Below are 24,376 nucleotides of genomic sequence, written 5' to 3' on the forward strand. Positions count from 1 at the left end.
AATAAATTTGTATAATACTTGTAGTTTGTAACATGTTTCCATCTTTATCTCACCTGTATCTTTGTAGTTGACCTAGGGTGTTTCTGTTTTTGGAGGCAGGATCTGTGTATCCCATACTTGGATAAGATGAACTTGAATTTATCCTTCTGCATTCACCTCCCAAGTGCTGGGACTACAGACGTGTGCCACTACACCTGACTTTAATCCCAGTCTGACATAAGCAGATTATAACAATAACTGTGGTCTGGGAATATAGTTGTATTATGAGTTTGCAACACATCTTCATTTTATATCACCTTTCTCTTCCTGGTTGTCTTAGGGTGTTTTTTCCTTCTTCTCCTCTTTCTTTCCCTTTCCTCTTTCCCTTTCTTTATCATTTTCCCATTCCCTTGATTTTCCTCCCCTTCCCCTTATTTTCCTTTTCCTTCCTCTCCCCCTTCCTTTCTTTTTAAAGATAGGATATGTGTAGCTCATGTTGGTCTTGAATAGAAAGAAGAATGTAGTTGACAATGACCTTGGATTATGGATCTTTTTGCATATAGCCTCCCTAGGTTGGGATTATGGGTATTTGCTACCATGTCTAGCTGTCCTAGAGGTGTTTTGTTTGTTTACTTTTGTGGTTTTGCTTTGTTGAGAGTGGGTTTTACTGTAGACTAGGCTGACCTGGAGCTCCCAGTTCTCCTAAATCAACCTCCCAAGTGGCTGAGATTACAGCAGTACATCACCAATTAAAACAACCAGACAGTCAGTTTTTAGATGACCAAACTGAGACTAAGATAAAGTAAGTAATTTTTTCCAAATCCTGTCCACACAAGTCTTAAGTCCCATATCTCTCCTCAATGTTTTGTAAACATTCCATGACACAAACATATTCCTTCCTTGCTACCTGGCTGTTTCCTCCTCTGTGCCATCAGGGCTGTGTATCTGGTAGTGCATTTGCCTTACAGCATTATCAATCAGGTTTGGGTAACAAACCACTAAGTAATGAGAATAAAGAATGCTTAATATAAATCAGAATTTAGTCAATTGACTGTTGTTTTCTGTCTTGTCTCTTTAAAAACAAGCTCGAGTAGTTGCCATAGAGACCAGACGTCTTGCAAAGCAAGACTTATTTACTGTATGCTAGTGGATCTGGATGAAAAATTTATCCTGCACATACACCTATAGTCACAGCTTCTCAGGATGCTGAGACAGGAGATTGCTTGAGTATGGTAGTTTGGTGCCAGTCTTAATACCATGGAAGGACTCATCACTTAAAAACTGCACAGAATCATTAGCAACAAGCTACTGTTTGTTTATGACTTTAAATTAACTAATTACTACAGGTAAAAAGAACTTAAATGTGAATAACATATAAAGAAGGCACTATCTTCTGTGTGTGTGTGTGTGTGTGTGTGTGTGTGTGTGTGTGTGTGAGAGAGAGAGAGAGAGAGAGAGAGAGAGAGAGAGAGAGAGAGAGAGAGAGAGAGACTGTATTTATGTGTGACTGTCTGTCTCACCTCTAGATAAGGAAAACATGTAGTAAGGGCTATAGGCCCAGTGGCAATCACGAAACTGCCCCTTGTGGTGTCCTTGAAACTTACTAGGAAACTGGCTGGAATGCCCACGAAACTCACTAGAAAGCCATTTAAAAGTTGTTGCTAAAACAACTGTGAGATATCATCTTACTCCTGTCAGAATGGCTAAAATCAAAAACACCAATGTCAGTTTATGCTAGAGAGGATGTGGAGAAAGGGGAACACTTCTCCACTGCTGGTGGGAGTGCAAACTTGTACAGCCACTTTGGAAATCAATATGGAGGTTCCTCAGGAAAATGGGAATCAGTCTACCACAAGATCCAGCAATTCCACTCTTAGGCATTTACCCAAAAGATGCTCAACCATACCACAAGGGCACTTGCTCAACTCTGTTCATAGCAGCATTATTTCTAATAGCCAGAACCTGGAAACAACCTAGATGCCCCTTACCAAACAATGGATAAAGAAAATGTGGTACATCTACACAGTGCAATAATATTCATCGTTAAAAAATGACGACATCTTGAAATTCACAGGGAAATGGATAGAACTAGAAAATAAAACCTCCTGAGTAAAGTAACTCAGACCCAGAAAGACATTAGATATTAGACATAAATCAAAGGATTACCAGGCTACAGACCACAACTCCAGAGATCCTAGGCAACAAAGAGGACCCTAAGAAAGACATATATGGATCTACTTAAGAATGGGAACCAAGACAGTATCTCCTGAGTAAATTTGGAGCATGGGAGAGGATGGAAGGGGAGAGGAGGAGGAGGAAAGGGGAGAGAGGAAAATTTTATAGCTTAATAAAAGCAAGTTTTTTAAAAAGGAAACTGCCAGTGTATGAGAGAGAGAGAGAGAGAGAGAGAGAGAGAGAGAGAGAGAGAGAGAGAGAGAGAGAGAGAGAGAGAATGAATCCACCATGCCCCACAGGACAGGCTGAGAGGAAAGCATGTGAGGTAAGGAAGGCTGAACAGTTTTCCTTTTGTGTTCCTCTGCTGCCCTCTGCTGACAGTACTGAACAAGTGCTAGCTGTGGCTTCAGGGAGCGCTGTTGCAGGGTGGAGTACTGTTTCAGAGCCTGTGCCTTACTGTCATTGAAATTTGTGACTGGTTTGGGGGCTTTGGAGGGTCAGGTCAGGATGGTTCAAGATTTCTTCCTTTTTTCTAGCACTGCCTCGTCCTGTAGATAGACTTTTTTATTTTTTGCTACTTTCTGAGGTTTAATGTTGAGGCAATGCATTGCTAACTTGTGGTAATTTGCTAACTGGCAGTGCTTGGGATATGCTGTTTTCAAATCCTTTGTCATTGCAGAAATATAACTTTAGCAAATTTTCTGGGTTCATTAGTTCTCTTCATGGGTGTCTCTTAGGCAGATTGTAGCTGGCACTGTCTGATCTTGATAGAGATTCGCCAGGTACCGGTCTTCAGTCCTTCCCCCATCTGAAGAAGAGGCCCACAGTGTTGAGTTTTATGCCCATTACCACGAAGCTGTGAGCTCTTGCAACTGACCTGGCTGCTGAGGCTGCTTCTCTCTACCTTACAAAAATTTAACCTAATTCCTGGTTCTCATAGTCAGGAACAGTCAGTTCCCTTTTGTTCACTAGTAGCTGTCTGCACAACTCCTGTGCTTGCCTTGGGAGATTGAGGCCCCATGGGCACCTGCCCTTCACATTTTGGTGGCTGCATTCCTCTGCCCTTGCATCAGAATTTGTCACCAACCAATCATCTTCCTTATAAACATCTCATTTACCCGTCTCTGTCACTCCATCCAGACCATATCTGCCTTTCTGTGTCTTAGGGCCAAGTACAGCCTGGCCCACATTTCAGGGAGAATAAAAGGATGGCTATGCCTCTATATTCTTTTTCCCTGAAGTCCTACCTTAATGGCATTCCCCAACCAGTTAAACACCCCACCCCCGACCTGAGTCAACCTTCCTTTCTGAAGGAACTGAGACCAGACAGAATGAGTAAGGGACTTAAGAAGACTGAGGAGAAGTCATTCTTCTCCTGTCTAACAAAAGACATGGTCTGGTCATGCATTTTAGGTTATTCACTGGAAGGTGAAATATAATTACAGCTGGTAACCTGCAGGTGTGACTCATAATTTTGAAGGATGAGCTCATGCTCATAAAAGTTGCTCTTCCCTGTTTTACTCTGATGACTGGTCATGGGGCATGTTCTGTTTCCCAAGCTCAGAATTTTACTTCAACAGGAACAGCAGTGCTAGGTTTTCTTCCTTCCACCACCACAGGGTCCTGCTTACCTTAGTTGTTTTCACTCTTTGAAGACCTTGCCCTCTGTCAGGAGCACTGAAAAGGGTTTAGGGGTGAATATCAGGGCTGCACTGGCTTCTTATAACCCATTTAACACAAAGTCTCACTGTAGCCTAGGTTGTCTTCAAACTTGCAGTTCTCCTACTTCAGCACCCCCCCCCCCCCCGCCAAGTGCCAGCATTTCAGGTGTCCACCACCATGCCTGGGTCTTGCTGTTTTAGTTTTTTTTGCTGATGGAATCTGTTTTGATTCTAGCTACAAGGTTAATCATCCTGAAGCAGTTGTTTTCATCATAAGTTCACACTTGACTTCTTTGCCCTCCCTTCCCCACCTCCACTACCTGAAAAACAGTGCCCACATTCTGCTTCAAGGTCAAGTTCTCAGTCTTCTCACTTTCTGCCCTGATCCTCCCACACTCCAGTATATTCTTTACACTCTTTCCCCTGATTCATCCCTCTGGCATGCCTCCATTTCCTGCCTGCATGTTTCTTCATGTCAAGACTTCCATGGAATGTCCTCCCTAATCCTGCTGTCTTCCTTTCAAGTTGCCCTACATAATACTTTGTTTGTAGAGCCTTTACATCTCCACTCTAAAGGTGGACATGGTCCTTCATATTTCCATTGTACTAGACTATTTTGTCTGTAGTGCACCTGGTACCCTGTAGATTCATATTTTTTAACCTTCTCAAAACTTCATTTTTGACTGTAAAGGTCTATATAGTATTGGCATTGGTAGTTACAACACACAGTCTGACTTTACCTTATAAACCAAGGACTACAGTATAACAAGCATCATCTGGCAATTCTGTGTTTTCTTTTCTTTTTCTTTTTCTTTTTTTTTTTTTTTTTGAGACAGAGGGTGCTGTTTCGACACAGGGTTTCTCTGTGTAGTCCTGGCTGTCCTGGAACTCGCTCTGTATACCAGGCTGGCCTTGAACTCACTGAGATCCACCTGCCTCTGCTTCACAAGTGCTAGCATTAAAGGTATGCACCACCACTACCCAGCAATTCTGCGTTTGTTTGAGACAGGGTCTCACTGTGTACCTTAGGCTGGCCACAGACACATAATTATTCAATCTCAAACTCCCGAGTGCTGGAATCACAGATGTGTACCACCTCTTCCTGGCTCACTGTTAGCCACAGTCATCATTCTTTGAAAATCGTTGCCAAGTTAAGTTTGTTCTCTATTGCAAGCCTGAATAATTAAGCTCAAATTGAGATAGCATATGAGTTCCATATAGAATGGAAATTGACAAACCATTTACTTTTTCAAATGTCAAATCTCTCTTTTATTATACTGCTTTGGAAGAAGATGTCATTCTCTTATGTGCAAAGTGAATATCAGCGCTCAACATGGCAGGACCAAGCCACTGAACCTGATTTATGAGTCATGAGGAAATACTATGTGCTTATATGTTATCAAGTGACATTTCACACTGTTCCATAACAAGGCAGAAGATACACAGCAGGAGGCACTCTTGGTCCTTAATTTAAGTCAAGGAATTTATCCCAATTTGGTGTGGGGAATGGTTTATTTTCTCTTGACCGAATATAGTACTATTTCAGCTATCACTAGAAACCTCAGAAGGGGTTTTGTGTACTATTAATTATAGCATATAAGCTTGATTCAGGATTAATTCCAGCCTTCTGGAGCCAGCTCCTCTAGGGTCAGGGAGGGAATTGTTTTTCAAATATCACTATTCCAGACACATTCATTCATCTTCCATTGTAATGACCGCAGTCCCAACTGCAGTAGAACATAGTTAATGAAAAATAAGGACATTGGAGAGCTGGCTCAGCAGTTAAGAGCACTGGCTTCTTTTCCAGAGGACCTGGTTTCAATTCCCAGCACCCACATGGAAGCTCACATCTGTCTGTAACTCCGGTTCCAGGGGACCCAATACCCTCATACAGACATACATGTAGGCAAAACAATGTCTATAAAATAAATAAATCTGAAAAAAGAAAAATAAGAGCATGATGGTTCCAGGTATTGTTGGGAAGGTTTATTGTAGATATGAGAGGGAGAACAGCCAGAGGGCATCTGGAAGAGTCCAGACTGAACATGGCCAGCAGACTGGTGGGCCATGAGAGGAAAGTGGAGGGGATGAGTGAGAGAGGAAGAGAAGAAAGGAGGGGGCCAAGAGAGGGACCAGTACCCAAGCGAGTGTGTGGGAACCAAGAGGGCTCATAGCGAAAATGTCTTGGTTTTATAGGAAAAGAGAAACCAGGGAAAGGGAAGTGACGTTCAGGGCCTGGAGAGGGTTAGGGTAAGAGTTGGAGTATGCCAGCCAGGGTGACTCTGTAACAGGTATATGCTGAGAATTGCTGGGAGAAACTGGCAACCAGTATCCACTTTGATATGTTAAATAGACATCTCAGCCATTTGTTCAGGCTTTCTTTGAGACTTAACACAAAGGACAGGCTCTAGGGACAAAAATAGGCTCTGGTTTCTCTCTGGGCATGCCCCATCATGGTTCTTCTCTGTCCTTTTTCCAAGCAGATTCTTAGTAAACAACGTACTAAGACAAACTATAATTATCACTTTTTGATTCTCCTGGGTTTGGACAAAGGACTTGCACTCTGGAGATGCTTTTCTGACAAATTCTGTGAGGGGAGTGGGTTCAAGGGACAAAATAGTAAAATGAAAATGGGAGCCACTTACCCACTTTTAATGTAATCAGTGTGACAGGTGTTGGAGAAAGGTATAGGCGACAAGAATACAAAGAGAATGTGTTTTGGGGGTAGTAGTGTGCCTTACTTCTTGGCCTTGCCCCAGGTAGCCACAATTTTCACAGTGTCACACATGGGTCTGTTCATTCCACAGGAACTGCATATGCTTGATGACCTTAAGCTACTGTGTGATTTTCCCTCTTTGAAGAAATCTCTCAGATCAAAGAGGGGAAAGGTATCCTTGTTACAGCTCATGGCAACAGCCATTAGGGTATCATCAAGTGTCTGGTGAGTCTTTTTCAAGAGGCCATCATGGAGCTAAACCTTCCAGCTAGTATTGCAACTGTCTATAAATCAGGTAAGAGCTTAAAGTTCTGACAGTAGTGGCCTTCAGAGTCTCATAAGAGGGTAGCTGATCATCAGTGAGGTCTGAATACCTGTGGTCCTTACTGCTGTTGTGGAAGGGATGACCAGGTGCCATTGATGGTGGTGGAACATCATAGGACCACCTTCAGATCATTACCTGTGCTTCCCCATGCTTGTCAACAGTTTCTACTTTATTGAGACCAGTCAGACCCCAATAGTGCTACTCATTGAGGGTGCTAGGTTCTTTTTACCAGCCACTACACTGTTCAGAGGATCAGAATACTCTTTTCTGCATCAAGGTGAAACATGCCAAATTCATTGCTAGCGTCTCCGAATGCTTGCCCACTCAGTTGGTGTTTAAGTTGTTCTCCAGGTTCTGGGCACTCTCATCATGCTGGATCAGTACCAGATTGTAGGCTGTAGTGGCAGCAGGCTGGGGATATAGTGGCCAGATTTTTGTTTTCTGATTACATTCCTCCTGCATACATAAATGCCTCTTGCCAAGGGAGAAATGGAAAGGAAAATATACCATGGTATCTCCCAAATGCAAACATGTTTTCCCTGGAAAATATAGATGAGGAAGGCCGGTGGGTGTTGTGTTTGTAAATAAGGGTCTTTATTTACTTCTTGTCTTGTGGACAAGAAATAAGAGGTGTTATCATCCTTCTTTGAGAAGGTGGAAGGACTCAGATGAGATCACTTTGATAAAATGTCCCAGAAGTCTTACATAAGCATTTATGGGAACAATATAGAAAACCTACTCTTAAAACCCACTCGTTGTTGTTGTTGTTTGTTTGGTTTTTTGTTTTTGTTTCTGTTTTTGTTTTTAAATGGAGTGTGCTGGATGTCTCTACAATTTTGTTCAAATGACTGCAGAACCTGGAAAAGCTGTTGCTGCTATTGATGGATAACATATTACCACTCCACTATTGCTCTCTATTGCTCTCTCTCTCTCTCTCTCTCTCTCTCTCTCTCTATATATATATATATATATATATATATATATATATAATTGAAACTCAAATATGTGATGAATCCAAGGTGTTTCAGTGAGTGCTCACCTGTGCATGCAAATTTGATTTCATCTTTAGTAAGTAGTAAAGTTATATGCTTGCCAAAAAATAAATAAGTGACACACTGGAAGACAAATGTCACACAATTTCAATTTTATGTGTAACCTAGAAATGATGAACTTATGGGAACAAAGAGCAGAATTGTGGCTATTAGGCTTCAATGTGGGTCTTTTAACAATGGGGAAATGATTGGTTTAAGGATATAAAACTGCAGTTGGACAAGAGGCATGGACTCTCTGAAGTCTTGAGGTCTACTGAGAGCATGATAAATATGGTTGATAACAATATGCTATATTTTAAAAGTTGTGAGATAGTATACTTTAAGTGTTCTCAAAACAAAAATGATGAATATGTGTGATATAACATGTTAATTGGTTTAATTTAGCCATGCCATTGTGAACATACTGTATTGTGTATCATAATTGTGCATGACTTTATTTATGAGCTAAATAAATGAATGGAAAAAAAACCCACTCACTGTAGCTGAGTCAGACATGGGTAATACGTCATTCTGAGGAAGTAATTCTCCATAAACTGTCTTGGCCAAGCATTGTGGCACACATAATGATTCCAACTCTTGGGATTTGTCTTAGTTAGGGTTTCTGTTACTGTAACAAAACACTATGACCAAAGGAACTTGAGGAAGAAAGGATTTATTTGGCTTACACTCCCACATTGCTGTTCATCACTGAAGGAAGTCAGGACAGGAACTCAAACAGGGAAGGAACCTGGATGCAGGAGTTGATGAAGAGGCCATGGAAGGTTCTGCTTACTGGCTTGTTCTCTGTGGCTTGCTCACCTGCTTCTCATAGAACCCAGGACCACTAGCCCAGGGGTGTCTCACCCACAGTGGGCTGGCCCCTCCCACATCAATTACTAATTAAGAAAATGCCTTACAGCCCAATCTTATGGAGGCGTTTTTTCTCAATTGGGATTCCCTCCTTTCAGTGTGTCAAGTTGACATAAGACTAGCCAGCACAGGAGTTCAAGGGCAGTGTGGTATACATTGTGAGATCCAATTTCAGAAAAACTGGGCGGGAGATATTTACAGAGCACTTGGCTTGTATACATAAAGCCTTGGGTTCAATTCCTAGCACAATAACCCTGTCATCATGACTTTCCTAAAGATTTTCTTAATGTTAGTAGAATTAAATTTTTTTAGAGTCAGGGATGTATTTTAAAGTTTAGCCCCTATCAGTTTTACACTGGGACAGAATAGTTTTCTTCCTTTTACATATTGAAGAACACAGCTTTTTATTGTGGGAAAATGTAGCCAACATAAAATTGAGCGTTTTTAAAGCACATTAAAATGTAGTTTCGGTGGCATTAGGTATATTTCACACTGTTGTACAACCATCACCAGTGTCTGTGTGTTGACTGCCTTCTATCCTTTCATACTGAAATGCTGGCCCCATTAAGCCATTAAGTGCTACCTCCTTTTTTTCCTTCCTCTTCCCATCCCCTGGAAATCATCATTCTGCTTCTTTTTTTATGGGTTTGGGTACTTAGGTACCTCATATAAATGGAATTACATGCTTTTTAAAAAAATCTGGGATATGTCATATAGTATAATATCAAAAATCATCCTTATTATAACATGACAGAGCATCTTTTGGGGGCCAATGAGTTTAGTGGGGCTGGGACCTCAGATCTTATGCATGTCAAGCAGGTAGCCTACCTCTGAGCTATATATATCTCAACCCTACTTTTTGAAAAAAGCATCATTTTATTTATGTATTCACCTGTTAGTGGACATTTGGGTTGTTTGTGTCTGGAATGCATACTTATTTAGTAGCAAGGTCCAAATTAGTTTCTGTTTCTCAGCCTACCAACCAGGGACCTAGATTCCTACCAGATTGAAGGGTCTGCTGTTGAGATTCCACCAGCTAGCTTCAGGGGAGTGATCCCAGCTACAGTGTTATACTCCTGGGCTTTGGCCTGTCTTCTCTTCCACTACTGTCAGCAGTCCAGGTTCTGTTCTTGGTGTTTCGTCTTCTTCTTTGTCCATCCTTCCTCCATGGTTCCTCTAAGTTGCCTCTGTTGGTAACCTTACCTCCAGGCTTTAAATGCTTCCTGTTTCTAGTAACTCCACATGTCAGGTGCCTTTCCTTGTATCCTACCATTACACAGCCAGTTTCCCACATGCGTCTCCACCTGGGCACTCCAGATTTTCTCTCGTCTTGCACATGAGACTTGTCAAAACCTAGTTTCTTTTAGATGTCACGTGCATTTTGGCTGTGTGTATATGGCTTAGTGTGTGGTCCTGGGTTTGTTATTACATTGGGATAATATTGTCTAGACTTGCTGAGTGTGGTGGCACATATCTTTAATTCCAGAACTTGAGAGGCAGAGGCAGGTGGATCTCTGAGTCTGAAGCCAGCCTTGTCTATACAGCAAGGCCAGTCAGGGCTACACAGTGAGATACTGTCTCTAAAAGAAAAAAAAGTTTTTGGGAGTTATTATTGAATGGACTGCTTTCTGGTTTTGCTAGGAGTGTTTTTGAACCTGGAGCCTCATGCATGAAGACAAGTGCTTCACCACTAAACTATATCCCCAACCCATTTTTTTTTAAATTCATTTGTTATTTCACTCATTCATGCCTCTCAGTTTCTCTCGTGCTCTCTCTCTTGTGCTCTCTCTCTCTCTTGTGCTCTCTCTTTTGCTCTCTCTCTCTTGTGCTCTCTCTCTCTCTCTCTCTCTCTCTCTCTCTCTCTCTCTCTCTCTCTCTCTGTCTGTGTGTGTGTGTGTGTGTGTGTGTGTGTGTGTGTGTGTGTGTACGAAAATACTCTGGACAACTGGACAACTTGCAGGAGTCAGTTCTCTCCTTCCACTGAGTGGATGTTGGTTTTCTCTTTTTACTATATGGGGCTTGGGTATCAAAATCCATTCATCATACTTGCCAGCAAGCACCTTTGCTGAATTATCTTGCTGGCCCCAGCCCAGTTTTTGTTTTTTGTTTGGGAGCAGGGGCTGCTAAGTTACTGCCTAAGCCCTCCGAGTAGCTGAAATTACAGGCTTGCTCCTTAGGACAAGCTAGGAGTATTAGTTTAATTTTTGTGTTTGATACTGACATACAGTGGATAATTGCCTTTTTAGCATAAGGCTTCAGTTCTCCTGGGGACTTGGTAGAGATTTTAGTAAAATGTGTAGATATGTTTATTTATTTAAATATTTAGAGACAGTTTTTCATTTTGTAGCTCAGGCTGGCCTAAAACTTGTAGCAGTATCCTGTTTCTGTCTCTTGAGTACTGTGACAAAAGGTGTGCACTACCACAAAACATGAAACAAATGGATCCCGAGTTTGAGACCAGCCTAGGGGTATATAATGAGACCTTGTCTCAAAACAAACAAGTTAGCTAACAGATTGTGTACCGAGACCACCAGTCATTTGTTTGATGGTGCAAAGAACACTGGGGTTCTTTGTAGCTTCTTGTCTCTTTGTAGGAGTTTTCAGGGAGGAGGATGTTTGTAATAAGCAAAGGAGAAAATATATTTGGCTTTATGGGCATAAAAGTCAGTGGTGCTTTGTGGCACTATCTAAATGTGTATTTGTGTTCTAGTAAGTTTTATTAATAAGTAACAGGGACAGTAAAGTCTCCTGGCTGTACTTTTTTTGGCCAGTGACTATTTGCTAGCCAACCACTTGTGCAGAAGGTAAGTATATATGTGTATTGCTGGTCTAACTAGGGTTTCGTAACTACTAAGTGGTATAAGTAATAGATCTGATAAACTGGCTAAGGGTTCAATGATCTCTGTTTTGTTTTTAAGGTAGGAGCTATAAAAGGTGATAGTCAAGCTTTGTGTATTTATGCCTTTTTTTTGCTTGTACTGATGATGGAACCAATGCCCCTGAACATGCCAGGCAAATGCTCTACTACTGAGCCCGCACCACCTCAGTTCAGGATATTCTTAGCACTGATTACTGAATCTCTTAATCTGCATAGCATCACATAATCTGATTAGGACTGTAAAGATATAGGTATTAGCAAGCATAGAGAATACAAAATCTTTATGGACTGCCTCTGAGAAGTGGAATGTTATGGTTACTTTGGAAAAGAACTATTAGTTTCTCAACATTATTAAATAATAGTTACCATGGGGTCCATGATTTCTTCTTATAGATATACCAAAGAGAAATGAAAATATGTCCACCTATAATCTTTTTAAATTTTATTTAAATTAGAAACAATCTTATTTTACATATCAATCCCAGTTCTCTCTCCCTCCCATCCTCCCATTCCCCACACCAACCCCCCCATCCACTCCCCAGGGAAGTTGATGCCTTCCATGAGGGATCATCAAAATCTGTCAAGTCATTTGGGGCAGGGCCTAGGCCCTCCCCTGGGTATCTAGGCTAAGAGAGTACCCCTCCACGGGAAATGGGCTACCTAAGTCCATTCGTGCACTAGGGATACATCTTGGTTCCACTGCCAGAGGCCTCATAGACTGCCCAGTGCTCCTAACTGACACTCACATTCAGGGTGCCTGGTTTGGTCCTATGTTGGTTCCCCAGCTGTCAGACTGGGGTCCATGAGTTCCCACTTGCTCAGGTCAGCTGTTTCTGTGGGTTTTCCCAGCATGGGCATGACCCCTTTGTTGGTCACTGCTCCCTCTCTGAAACTGGATTCCAGTTGTTCAGCTCATTGCTTAGCAGTGGATCTGTGCTTCTGCTTCCATCAGCTACTGGATGAAGGCTCTAGGATGGCATATAAGGTTGTCATCAATCTCATTATAGAGGAAGGGCATTTAAGATAGCCTCTCCACTATTGCTTAGATTCTTAGTTGGGGTCATCCTAGTGCCAGATTTCTCTTTAAACCTATAGTGCTCCTTCTATTGATGTGCCTCTTTTCTTGCTCTCCTCTATTCATCTCCCCACTCAATCTTTCTGATCCCTCATGTTCTCTTCTCCCCTCCTCTTTCTCCTAGTCTATGTATAATCTTGTATACCAATATTTATAGAAACATTACTCATAATCACTGAAAATAGAAACAACTTAAATGACTATCAGATAATATATCTATGAACAAAATGTGCTTTGTTCATACCATAAATTATTATTTAGCCATTCAATTTAATGAAGTAATGACATGCTGTAACCCAGATGCATACTGAAAATATTATGCTAAATTATAGAAACTAACCATTAGAAGGTCACATATATTAAATGACTCCATTTAGATGAACTTTCCAAAGCAGGGAAATCTGTAGACCTAGAGAGTGCATGTCGTGGTACCAGTGCAGTCTTGAAATCCAAGCTACTCTGGAATCTGAGGCACAGGATCATAAGTTCAAGGCCTGCCTGGTCTACAAAAGTAAACCTAAGGCTACCCTGGGCTGCATAGTGAGATCCTTTCTCAGTGAATGAATGAGTGATGAATGGATAAAACTGAGGGCATAGCTCAGTGGGTCTGGGTTCATTTTCTCATACTGGAATAAAGAAAAAGAAAGAAGGTGATGAGGAATTAGAACCGTCCTGCTTAGTGAGCAGTGGTTTCTCTTGGGATCAAGGAATGTTCTCAAATTGATGGTGACTATGCAACTCTGAATGAACTATAAGCTGTACAAATGTATGGCTTTTATGAGTGGATGTATGGCATTTGAGTTATATCTCAAAGATGTTACTGAAGCAAGGTACAGGATTAATGTATGAGAAATAATTAGCAAATGGTAAGGATGCTCCAAAATCATCTGGATAAAGGAATTCCAGAGTATGAATCTGGTTTTGGTTCCTTTGTTTTTGGTTATGTGGATTCTAGGTCTTTCCATTCCTTTAGTAAGTGTGTGTCCTGTGGGACTGACCAGGATGAGGGATGCTGATTAAGAAGGCATTGTATTAGTGTGACCCTGGTCCTGCTGTGGGAATGAAGTCAGCTTCTAGGGCCTGTTTGCTTCAGGTTTCCTGGGTCCTTTTACTCCTAGGTAATCCTAAAACTATGAGCTGCTTTAACCCTGTACATGCTATATTCCCAGATGTATTGGGGGTACTTGCTATGGCTCAGGGATGTTCATGGAACCCCCATTTGTGTTACAGATTGAAGAAGGAAGTAAAGCTGCAGCAGTCGACAAGCTACTCGCTGGAGATGAGATCGTGGGTATCAATGATGTGAATCTCTCAGGGTTCAGACAAGAAGCAATTTGCCTGGTGAAAGGCTCCCACAAGACCCTGAAGCTTGTGGTCAAAAGGTAACATATGTGCCTCTTTTTTGTTCACTAGGACAAACAAGGAGTAGGATGTTAAAATGCCAAGCCTGTGCGGCTTTTCTATATGTTAGAGATCACAATGGGCATGCGAACTTACAACTGCAGTTTTCTCTCACTAGCTTCTGGAGACGGTTCCAAGATCCCCTTTTCAGATACCAGAATCTGCTTGAGGCCTTTCTAGAAAATGCCATTATATTTGTGTATAATCTAGGCACATCCTCTCACATGCTTTAAATACTCTCTAAGTGGCCTAAACTTCTAAGTTGCCTTGACAAAAATACATGACAGTAGGTAACAACCTAAAGGAGGAAAGATTTCTTTTTTTGGCTCATGGTCTCAAGAGATCTGTGCCCATCACAGAGAAGGAATGGGCTTTATAATGATGGAAATATTTTGCAGATTAATCCCTCACATTTTTGCTGACCAAGAAGCAGAAGAGATGAACCAGAACAAGAGCTGAGCTAAAACTTAAAACTGTCAAAGGCTTGTTGTCTTCAGCAACTTTCCAATAGCCAGACCTCCCTCCCAAAGGTGCCACTGCCTTCAAAACATAGGCCTATGGGGGACATTCTGATCACAATGAGGGAATATGTTACCTATTGGTCATAGAATGTGGTGGGCTGTTTGTTTTGATTCTTATGTATGAAAGACAGAGCAGTTGCATCACAGATGCAGATATACTTGAAGAGCAAACTGCCTGTTCCCATAAATTAGATTGAGGGTAGGTTAGGTGATTCTAAGAAAATTAAATTAGGAACATGATGCCTTTATGTATAGGATAAAAACAGTACTCCCGGGCTGGAGCAATGGCTGAGTGATAAAGAGCACTCACTGCTCTTTCAGAGGTTCTGAGTTCAAGTCCCAGATCTTATTACAGATGGCTATGAGGCGCCCTCTTCTGGCCTGCAGGCATACATGCATGCAGAACACTGGATACATAATTAATAAGTAAATCTTTTTAAAAAAGTACTCTCAGGTACCATGAGAACAATTGTACTCTATTAATAGTTTTCAGAGATTATACACATGTGCCTTTGAGCCTGGCTACATGCCTTTTTTGGTAAAATCAGTGATTTAATTAAAAAGTTAAACTGAGTATGGTAGTGCATGCCTTCAGTCCCAGTATGTGAGAAGCAGAAGCAGGTGAATTGTTGTGAGTTCGAGGCCAATTATACATGTAATTATGTATAATTAGGGCCTGTCTCAAAAAGCATTAAGTCAAACAGTTACTTCAGGTTTAAGCACACACTGAAAACCATACCTCTAAGGAACAACTCTCCATTTCCCTTTCTCTCCCCCCTTTTTTGTTTTTAAGCTATGGGCGGAATCCAAAATGGAGATTTGAGATGAAAGAGGGGCTAGAGAGGTGTTTCAGTGGGTAGAACACACGAGTGTAGGAACTGAAATTCATATCACCAGCACTTGGGAAATAGAGACAGGGATCCCTGGAGCAATCTGCTTAGCTAGATTAGCCAAATTACTGCACTGTGTGTTCAACTAGAACATTCCCCTGTCTCAATATGTAAGGTAGACAGTAAGATACCAGACATCAAACTCTGACTCCCACATACCTCATGTGCAGTCCAACACATGTCAGCACTTGTACATATGCAAAAAAAAACAAGGAAAGAAAACTGTTCTTTGTATATTATTTATCAACTCATTTCTAAGCAAGATTTGCTTTTGAATGCCTTTTGTTTATGTTTTGGCAGTGCTGGGGTTCAAACCCGGATCCTACTATGTGCTAAGCAAGTTCTCTACCAGTGAACTGCAGCACTTCCCATCCTAGACACCATTTTAATTAGTCCTTCTAGCTCAGAAGATAAAATCTCACAATGATAGTTTCTGATCTGCTTGAGGAAATTGGCATGAGTTATCATCAATCACTACTTGATTGCCTCATGACCACTCAGAAGGAAACAGTCTTAGTTAGGATTAACTATTACTGTGATGAAACACCTTGAGCAAAGCAACTTGGGGAGGACAGGATTTATTTGGCTTACACTTCCATATCACTGTTCTTCATTGTTAAAGGAAGTCAGGAAAGAAATTCAAGCAGGGCAAGATCCTGGAGGCAGGAACTGATGCAGAGGGGGATGTGCTTACTGGCTTGCATCTCATGACTTCTTCAGTTTGCTTTCATTTTTCTCAGATTTTTTTTATTTAAATTATAAACAAGCTTGTTTTACATGTCAATCCCAGTTCCCTCTCCCTCCCCCTCCCCTGTCCCCCACCGGCCCCCTATCCCATCTCCTTTCTGCTTCCCAGGGAGGGTGGCGTCTTCTATGGGGGATCTTCAAAGTCTGTCATATCATTTGGAGCAGGGCCTAGGCCCTCCCCCTTCTGTCTAGGCTGAGAGAGTACCCCTCTATGTGGAGTGTGCTCCCAGAGTCCATTCATATACTAGGAATAAATACTGATCCACTACTAGAGGCCCCATAGATTGCCCAGGCCTCCTAATTAACACCCATGATCAGGGTGCCTGGTTTGGTCTTATGTAGATTCCACAAGTATCAGTCTGGTGTCCATGAGCTCCCCCTTGATCAGGTCAGCTGTTTCTGTGGGTTTCTCCAGCCTGGTCTTGACTGCTTTGCTCAGCACTCCTCTCTCTCCACAACTGGATTCCAGTTCAATGTTTAGCTGTGGGTGTCTGCTTCTGCTTCCATCAGCTACTGGATGAAGGCTTTAGGATGGCATATAAGGTAGTCATCAATCTCATTATTGGGGAAGGGCATTTAAGGTAGCCTCTCAACTATTGCTTAGATTGGTGTCATCCTTGTAGATCTCTGAACATTTCCCTAGTGTCAGATTTCTCTGTAATGGCTCCCTCTATTATGGTATCTCTTTTCTTGCTCTCCTCTATTCTTTCCCTGTCTCAACTTCCTGTTCCCTCATGTCCTCCCTGTCTCAACTTCCTGTTCCCTCATGTCCTCCTCTCTCCTCCTCTTCTCCCCTTCTCTTTCTCCTATCTCCCTCTCCCCCCTTCCCCCATGCTCCCAGTTGGCTCAGGAGATCTTGTCCCTTTCCCCTTCTCCGGGGGACCATGTATGTCTCTCTTAGGGCCTTCCTTGTTTCCTAGCTTTTATGGTGGTGTGGATCGTAGGCTGGTAATCCTTTGCTCTATGTCTGAAATCCATATATGAGGGAGGACATACCCTGTTTGTCTTTTTGTGACTGGGTTACCTCACTCAGGATGGTTTCTTCTCGTTCCATCCATTTACCTGTGAATTTCAAGATTCCATTGTTTTTTCCTGCTTTTTGTGTTGTTGTTGAATTCTAACTTTAAACCATGGTGGTCTTATAAGATACAGGGGGTTATTCCAATTTTTTTGTATCTGGGTAGGTTTGCAATGTTGCCAAGTATGTGGTCAATTTTAGAGAAAGTTCCATGTTACACTGAGAAGAAGGTATTTTTTTTTTCATGTTTGGATGGAATGTTCTATAGATATCTGTTAAACCCAATTGGGTCATAGCTTCTGTTAGTTCTTTTGTTTCTTTGTTAAGTTTCTGTCTGGTGGTCCTTTGCAGTGGTGAGAGGGGGGGGGGTTGAAGTATGTGAGGTTTTTTGGTGTGATTTGAGTTTTAGTAATATTTCTTTTACCAACATGGGTGCTTTTGTATTTGGGGCATAGATGTTCAGAATTGAGACTTCATCCTGATGGATTTTTCCTGTGATGAATATGAAATGACCTTCATCTTTTTTGATTGATTTTAGTTTGAAGTCTAATTTGTTAGATATTACAGTAGCTACACCAGCTTGTCTCTTGGTTCCATTTGTTTGGAAAATCTTATCCCAATCCTTTACTCTGAGGTACCATCTGTCTTCGAAGTTGAGGTGTGTTTCTTGTATGCAGCAGAAGGATGGATTCTGTTTTCGTATTCATTCTGTTTGCCTGTGTCTTTTTATAGATGAGTTAAGACCATTATATTGAGGGAAATTAAGGACTATTGAGGGTTAATTCTTGTTTGTTTTGGATTTGTTGTTGTTGTTGGTATTGTGTGTAGATTTACCCTACTTTTTCTTTTGGCTGTTGGTAAAGTGGGATTATCTATTGCCTATGTTTTTGTGAGAGTAGTTGACTTCCTTAGATTGGAGTTTTCCTTCCAGTGCTTTCTGTAGGAGTGGATTAGTGGATATGTACTGTTTAAATCAGTTTTTATTGTGGAATGTCTTGTTTTGTCCATCTATAGTGATTGAAATCTTTGCTGGATATAATAGTCTGGGCTAGCATCCGTGGTCTCTTATTGTTGGTAGAACCAGGACCTTCTGGCTTTCAGAGTTTCCATGAAGAATCAGGTGTAATTCAGATAGGTTTGCCTTGATATGTTACTTGGCCTTTTCCCTTTTCTGCTCTTAATAATCTTTCTTTATTCTGTATGTTTGGTGTTTTGATTATTATGTGGCGAGGGGACTGTTTTTGTCATCCACTCTATTTGGTTTTCTGTAAGCTTCTTGTACTTTCACAGGCATGTCCTTCTTTAGGTTGGGAAATTTTGTTCAATATAATTTTTGTTGAATATGTTTCTGCATCTTTGATTTGGGTTTCTTCACTTTCTTCTATGTCTATTATTCTTAGGCTTGGCCTATTCATGGTTTCCCATATTTCCTGAATATTTATTTTTGTTAGGGATTTGTTGGACTTAAGATTTTCTTTGGTTGATGAATCTATTTCTCCTAGTGTATGTTCAATGCCTGATATTCTCTCTTCCCTCTCTTGTACTCTGTTAGTTATGCTTGCATCTGTAGTTCCTGATCATTTACCCATCTTTTCTAATTCCAGCATTCCCTCAGACTGTGGTTTCTTTTTATTGTTTCTATTTCAGCTTTCAAACCTTGCACTGCTTGAATTGTTTTTTGTACATTTTGGTTTGTCTTTTCCTTGATGGGGTCGAGCTGACCTGCTGCAGTCCCCAGGCCAGGAGTTGGGCCTGATACCAGGGCCCAGGCTCACCTCTTCCCTGAATAGGGGCAGGACTAGCTCAGCGATGTCAGCAGACTCTGGGTTGTTTGGTCCTTTGGGGGTGATTCGACCTGCCTGCAGTCCCCAGGCCTGGAGATCCCAAAGAGGGCAAGCAGAAGTAGGACCTGAGATGGGCCCAGGCTCAACTCTCCCTTGAGTGGGGGTGGGACTACCACAGGAATATCAGCAGACATTTGGTTCCTTGGTCAGCCCTGGGGCAAATCAAACTGTCTGCAGTCCCGAGGCCAGGAGATCCCCTCACTTTGCTTTTTTATAGAATGGAGGAACAACCGCTGGGGATGGCACCACCAACAGTGGGCTAGGCCCACCCCCAACAATCACTAATTAAGAAAATGCCCTACAGCCAGAATTTTAGGGATTTATTTTCTCAATTGAGGTTCTCTCCTTTCAGATAACTCTAGTTTGTATCAAGTTGACATAAAACTAGGCAGTACAGAAGTCCTTTGTTGTCATGAGATGCAGTTAGATTTAAGTGATGGTCATGAGAGGATCTGAATTCTAAAGGTATACATTTCCTCTGAGAATTGTCACTGTCTCCTAAACTTCACTCCCTGGTTCTGAGGGTCTAGAACTCTCGCTATTTGACTAACTTGACTTTTGAATGAAGATGATACAAATTTCAAATCCCTGCAACAACTTTGAGCATCTGAATTTTGAGCAGAAAAGTTTTGTTTATTTTTCCTTGAGACAGAGTCTCTCTCTGTAGCCTTGACTAGCTTTGAACTTATGGTGTAGACCAGAATGACCTTGAACTTAAAGACATCCACCTATCCATGCCTTCAGAATTCTGGGATTAAAGGCACACACCACCACACAAAACCTAGCAAGGGAATTTTTGAGTGAGAAGGTAGGACAGAAATGTGGAACAGATTTCTCAATCCACTTCTTTTTGCTGTCAAATCTAGTGTAGGGTGTTTTTTGTTTATTTGTTAGTTTGTTTGGTGTGTGTGTGTTTCTGTCCTTGGGTTTTGTGGGAGGAAAATAGTTTTGTTGTTTAGTTTGCATTTCTGTAGTTAGGAGGTAAAGTGGACATTGCTACATATATTTCTTAGTGTGCTTGGTATAATTTGGTTTTTAAACTAGAATTATATATCTAAGGATATCAAAGATGTACTAAAGCCTGTTTAAAATGGCATTGCCATGTAGGAAGCAAAGAGAGGAGACCATAGAATATTTACTGGCTGGTCTACCCAAAAAGATACATAAAATATTTGAGTAAGAAGAATTAAACCTTTGTCCTGAAAGACTGATAGAAGCCACTATGGATAACTCCTGTTTTGTGTTCTGCATACTGTTTCCTTTAAATGAGGAGTGTAGATAGTTACCTGCTTTAGATAAAATTGAATAGTTTAAGCAGCAAGATTTTAAAACAAATCAGTTTATTCAAGCATTGATTTGAAGCATGCTTTTGTTTTTTGGATTTTTAAGATTGTTTTGGTTTCTCTGTGTAACCCTCCTGGCAGTCCTGTAACTCGTTCTATAGACCAGGCTGGCCTTGAACTCACAGAGATCCACCACCTGTCTCTGCCTCCTGATTGCTAGGATTAAAGGTGTGCACCACTACCATCCAGATTGAAATGTACTTTTTATAACATAGTGTTTTTAATATTTTGGAAATAATTTTATATGAGTTGTAGGTAATAGAGGGTTCAAGTTTGACCTGATGCTGTTTAGAGATGTGAGGGAAGTTTTCCAAGCTGGTAAATTAGTTAGTATTAGGACTTATGTCTCTTTCTCAGTACATGGTGAATAATTACTGTTAATCTTAAAGATATACATAGTACTTCCTTTTAACACTCCAGAGTAACAGGTCTTTATTACAAATGTATCAGTTGTTCTTAAAACTCTAGTATATATTCTTCTCTAAGTTTGAATATCCCCACTCATTTTTTTCTCCACGTTCCAGGCAACCACTCAATCTGCTTTCTGTCCCTGTGGATTAGTTAGCATTTACTAGTATTTTATATTGAGCTCCAAGATGGAGCATGCCTTCTCACAAAAACTACAAATCCTGGGGTGTGGCTCCATAGTAAAGCTCAGTACCTAAGTCCCAGGTTTGATTCTGAGCACCCAAGGAAGAGTCTAGCTCACAAAAAGTCACTCTGAAGGTGACTTATAGCCTAAGCTGCAAACACATAAGTACATGTTGCCCTACGTAAGATTATGACCAACTAGTATCTTGTAAGCCATGTGAGGGTGATGGGCCCTTGAAGTTGGGTGAGCCACCTGATCTAGGTACTTAGGACCCAAACTCAGGTCCTGGGAAAGAGCAGCAAGCCACTTAACTACTGAGATCTCTCTTCAGCCCCAAGAAACATTTTTAGTGTTCTTTTTAGATAAATGTTAACAATATACCAGTTAAGTATTATCTCATTTATAGTTTATGAAAAATAGCTTTTCAAAAACTAAAGATGGCTAGCATTGTTTTTGCAAATCTGTTTAGTTTTTGCTTTAATCATCCCATTTGCATCTTCATTATAACGTGGTACAGACAACTCATCATGTAACATCTGGAAAACTCCATTCCTCCATACTAAGGGTGAATGAAAGTGAAAAACGCAAATGGCGTCCTATTGTCATTATGAAAAGTATAGCTTCATAAATTCCCAAGCTAGATAGCAGGTTGAGAAGCAGTGATGGCTCTCTCTGAGGAATTTGCTGTGAAGAGGATCTGAGAAGTATGGTAGCTAGAACCCTACAGAGAAAGGGATTTGTTTGAGGATCTGTCCCAAAAGGGATAGAACATGAATATCCTGGTTTTTAGGTAACTTTCTGTTAGACTTGGCATGGCTAGGGAGTTAAGCATACCTGGCCCTAGGATCAACATGAAAAAACTCAACTGAATAAAATTTAGGTAAGCGCTAAAAAAAATAAAGATTATGACCAACTAATAGATTATGTTGATCCACCTTTTGCCTTACTGTACCTGCCTATCTTAGGTGAGAGGTGGTAGTAACACACACTGTCATGTTAACATTTGAATAGTAGTCCCTGCATAGACTCCCCTCCTCTTAATGACAGCTGCTTTTATTTCCTGTGCTCCTTTTATCTTAGTGTGTGGGACCGACCAATTGGGATGAGATTTCAATAAGCCAGTTTCACAAAGCAGTGGCATTTTGTTTCACAAGGCCCCAGTAATCTTGTCCTCATTGAGAAGCAGTGTCCGGACAGTGATGCCTGAAGGGACATGGTGACATCTGATCCCCAGTGAATATTCTTCCACAGACAAAAGAGAATGGCTACTTTTCTCAGGGGTAACTGGAGGACAAAAAGAACTTGAGCTATCATCTCCAGCAAGAGCATATTTTCTTCTTCATGATGTCCAGGTGGCATTTGAACTTATGAGCGGTAGGATGGGGACTTTATAGTAGCCAGATCAGCTGGGCTGTGACAGTTTGGGTCCAGCATGCCTACGTGTTCTTTGGTTTCTAAGGTGTTTGGTGTTTCAGTATGTCCCTTTGCAATGTTATGTAGTCTTTCAGTATGTATTTAATTGTCTCTATATAGTTGTCACCTGCTCTGTTTTCCTCTGTGTACAGTTTTGCTACTGGAGTTCTCATTGGTAGGACTGGCATGGATCTAGGCTCTGGGATTTTCACAGAAGGCTACTGACTATTTCTTTGGGTGGCCGTATTGCTTTGGTCACTCACTCAGTTGGAGGAAAAAGTTGAGGGACACAGAGGCACAAGGATTTAAAGTTCAGCCTGGGCAATAGAGTGAGTTTAGTGGCAACTTGGGTAATTTATTGACATGCTCTCTCCAAATAAACACAAAGAAGAACTGGGATTATAGCTCAGTAATTAGTGCTTGTCTAGCATATGTGAAGCCCTGGGTTCAATTTCTAGTAATATAAAAACAAATCAAAATATATCCATGAACCCTGGGGAACATTTCTTTTAAATATTACACTGTAAGTATATTCTCAATCTTTTTCCAAATTTATGTTATGGCATTAGTTTTCTTTATACAGAAGTACACTTGCCACTTTATTATTAATCTCACTCTGGTAGTTTCTGGTGATACTGTCTTGGATTGCAAGTCATTTTGTTGGGGACAAGGCAGGATAGGGTTGATTCATGTTACTTGTCTCTTTGCTGGTAGCCACAAGCCATCTTGTGAATCTAATTATATCTGCTAAGCTTACATTCAGGAGCAGATTAACACCAAAGAGGAGGCTTTTCTTTTGCTGCAGGCTGCATTGGTTAGGCAGCCTGTATTAGATGGTTGCACATTTTGCAGAAAGTGGGCTTCAGATGCTGGACGATGGTGTTGCTTGCTGGGAGCAAGTTTCATGCAACATACATTCCTTCTCAGAATTTCATTGCCTTCAGCTTCAGACTGGTACCCTGTCGTGCTCTCCTCTGCATTGGCCTCATGGAACTGGCCTTGAGTGGATGGCCAGAGGACCCCAGTGATGATTATTAGCACAGATGTTCCTGTGAGTAACTATTTACGGTGGTATGGCAGGAGTGATGGTTTCGAGACAGCAGCTGGTTGTGTCCTTTGTGCCCTTCCTCTCTTTTCTTTCCTCTTCTCTTTCCTAACTTTCTAGAGAGCCCTTCCTTGCAGAATTCCCCCAGAATAGGGATTCTTGGTGTGTGTGTGGGGTCCAAGAAGCATTTCTGGGGTGTCAAGTGAAATCCAGGCTTTAGGGTACCTTGCTATTGTTTGCTCATGGTTGAGAGCATTATTTCTATTTGTGAGCATTTGGGGGGCATGCTATTATGCTTATTTCCTGTTGAACCAGAGATGTTGAAGTTTATGCCCTGATTTCTCTGTGCCCCTTTTAGTATTTTCTTTATTAAAGTCAGAAAAAGAAGCAACCAAATAGTTCATAAGTATTTTATCTTGAGTTTAGACCTGTATGTAGCTTAAGTAATTTAATCGGATGAATCTCTGTGAGACATTCCATTTTCTAGGTCAAAGTTATGACTTTTGTTTTTTTTTTCATTCTTTATTCATTAAAAAAGGAACTAGACCTTTTATGAAAGGTGTATCCATACTGTAATTAAAACATCAAATGATGTTTATAAAGTTCAGTTTGTCAGAAATAAAGAGTAATGTTCTCTAGTGAGTAAAAGAAAAAAAAACATTAGCAATATAGTAAATGTTTTTATTTGTGGTGCTAGCCAAGTGCTATACCATAGAGTCATACCCTCAATTATATTCTTTTTAAAAGGGGACCAGTGATAAGGTCTAACTAACATGAAAGACTTCAGTTAGGAAGATTTTTCTATGTGCAGTTGAATTAAAAAGAGAAATATGCTGATGAAATTATGAAGTG

The 24,376-nt window shown here is 41.0% G+C and overlaps 1 protein-coding gene across 2 annotated transcripts in view; it reads left to right on the forward strand.

The window, feature by feature from the left end:
* Positions 1 to 24,376, forward strand: part of Shroom2 (shroom family member 2) — a 160,790-nt gene that overhangs the window by 67,884 nt on the left and 68,530 nt on the right. For both annotated transcript variants that reach the window (XM_035450210.1, XM_027432170.2), the window contains exon 2: positions 13,941 to 14,092. In XM_035450210.1, the coding sequence (XP_035306101.1) occupies positions 13,941 to 14,092 (152 nt within the window). The remainder of the gene's footprint in view (positions 1 to 13,940; positions 14,093 to 24,376) is intronic.

This window comes from Cricetulus griseus, chromosome X (genome assembly GCF_003668045.3).
Source record: "Cricetulus griseus strain 17A/GY chromosome X, alternate assembly CriGri-PICRH-1.0, whole genome shotgun sequence".
NCBI classification, from domain to species: Eukaryota; Metazoa; Chordata; class Mammalia; order Rodentia; family Cricetidae; genus Cricetulus; species Cricetulus griseus.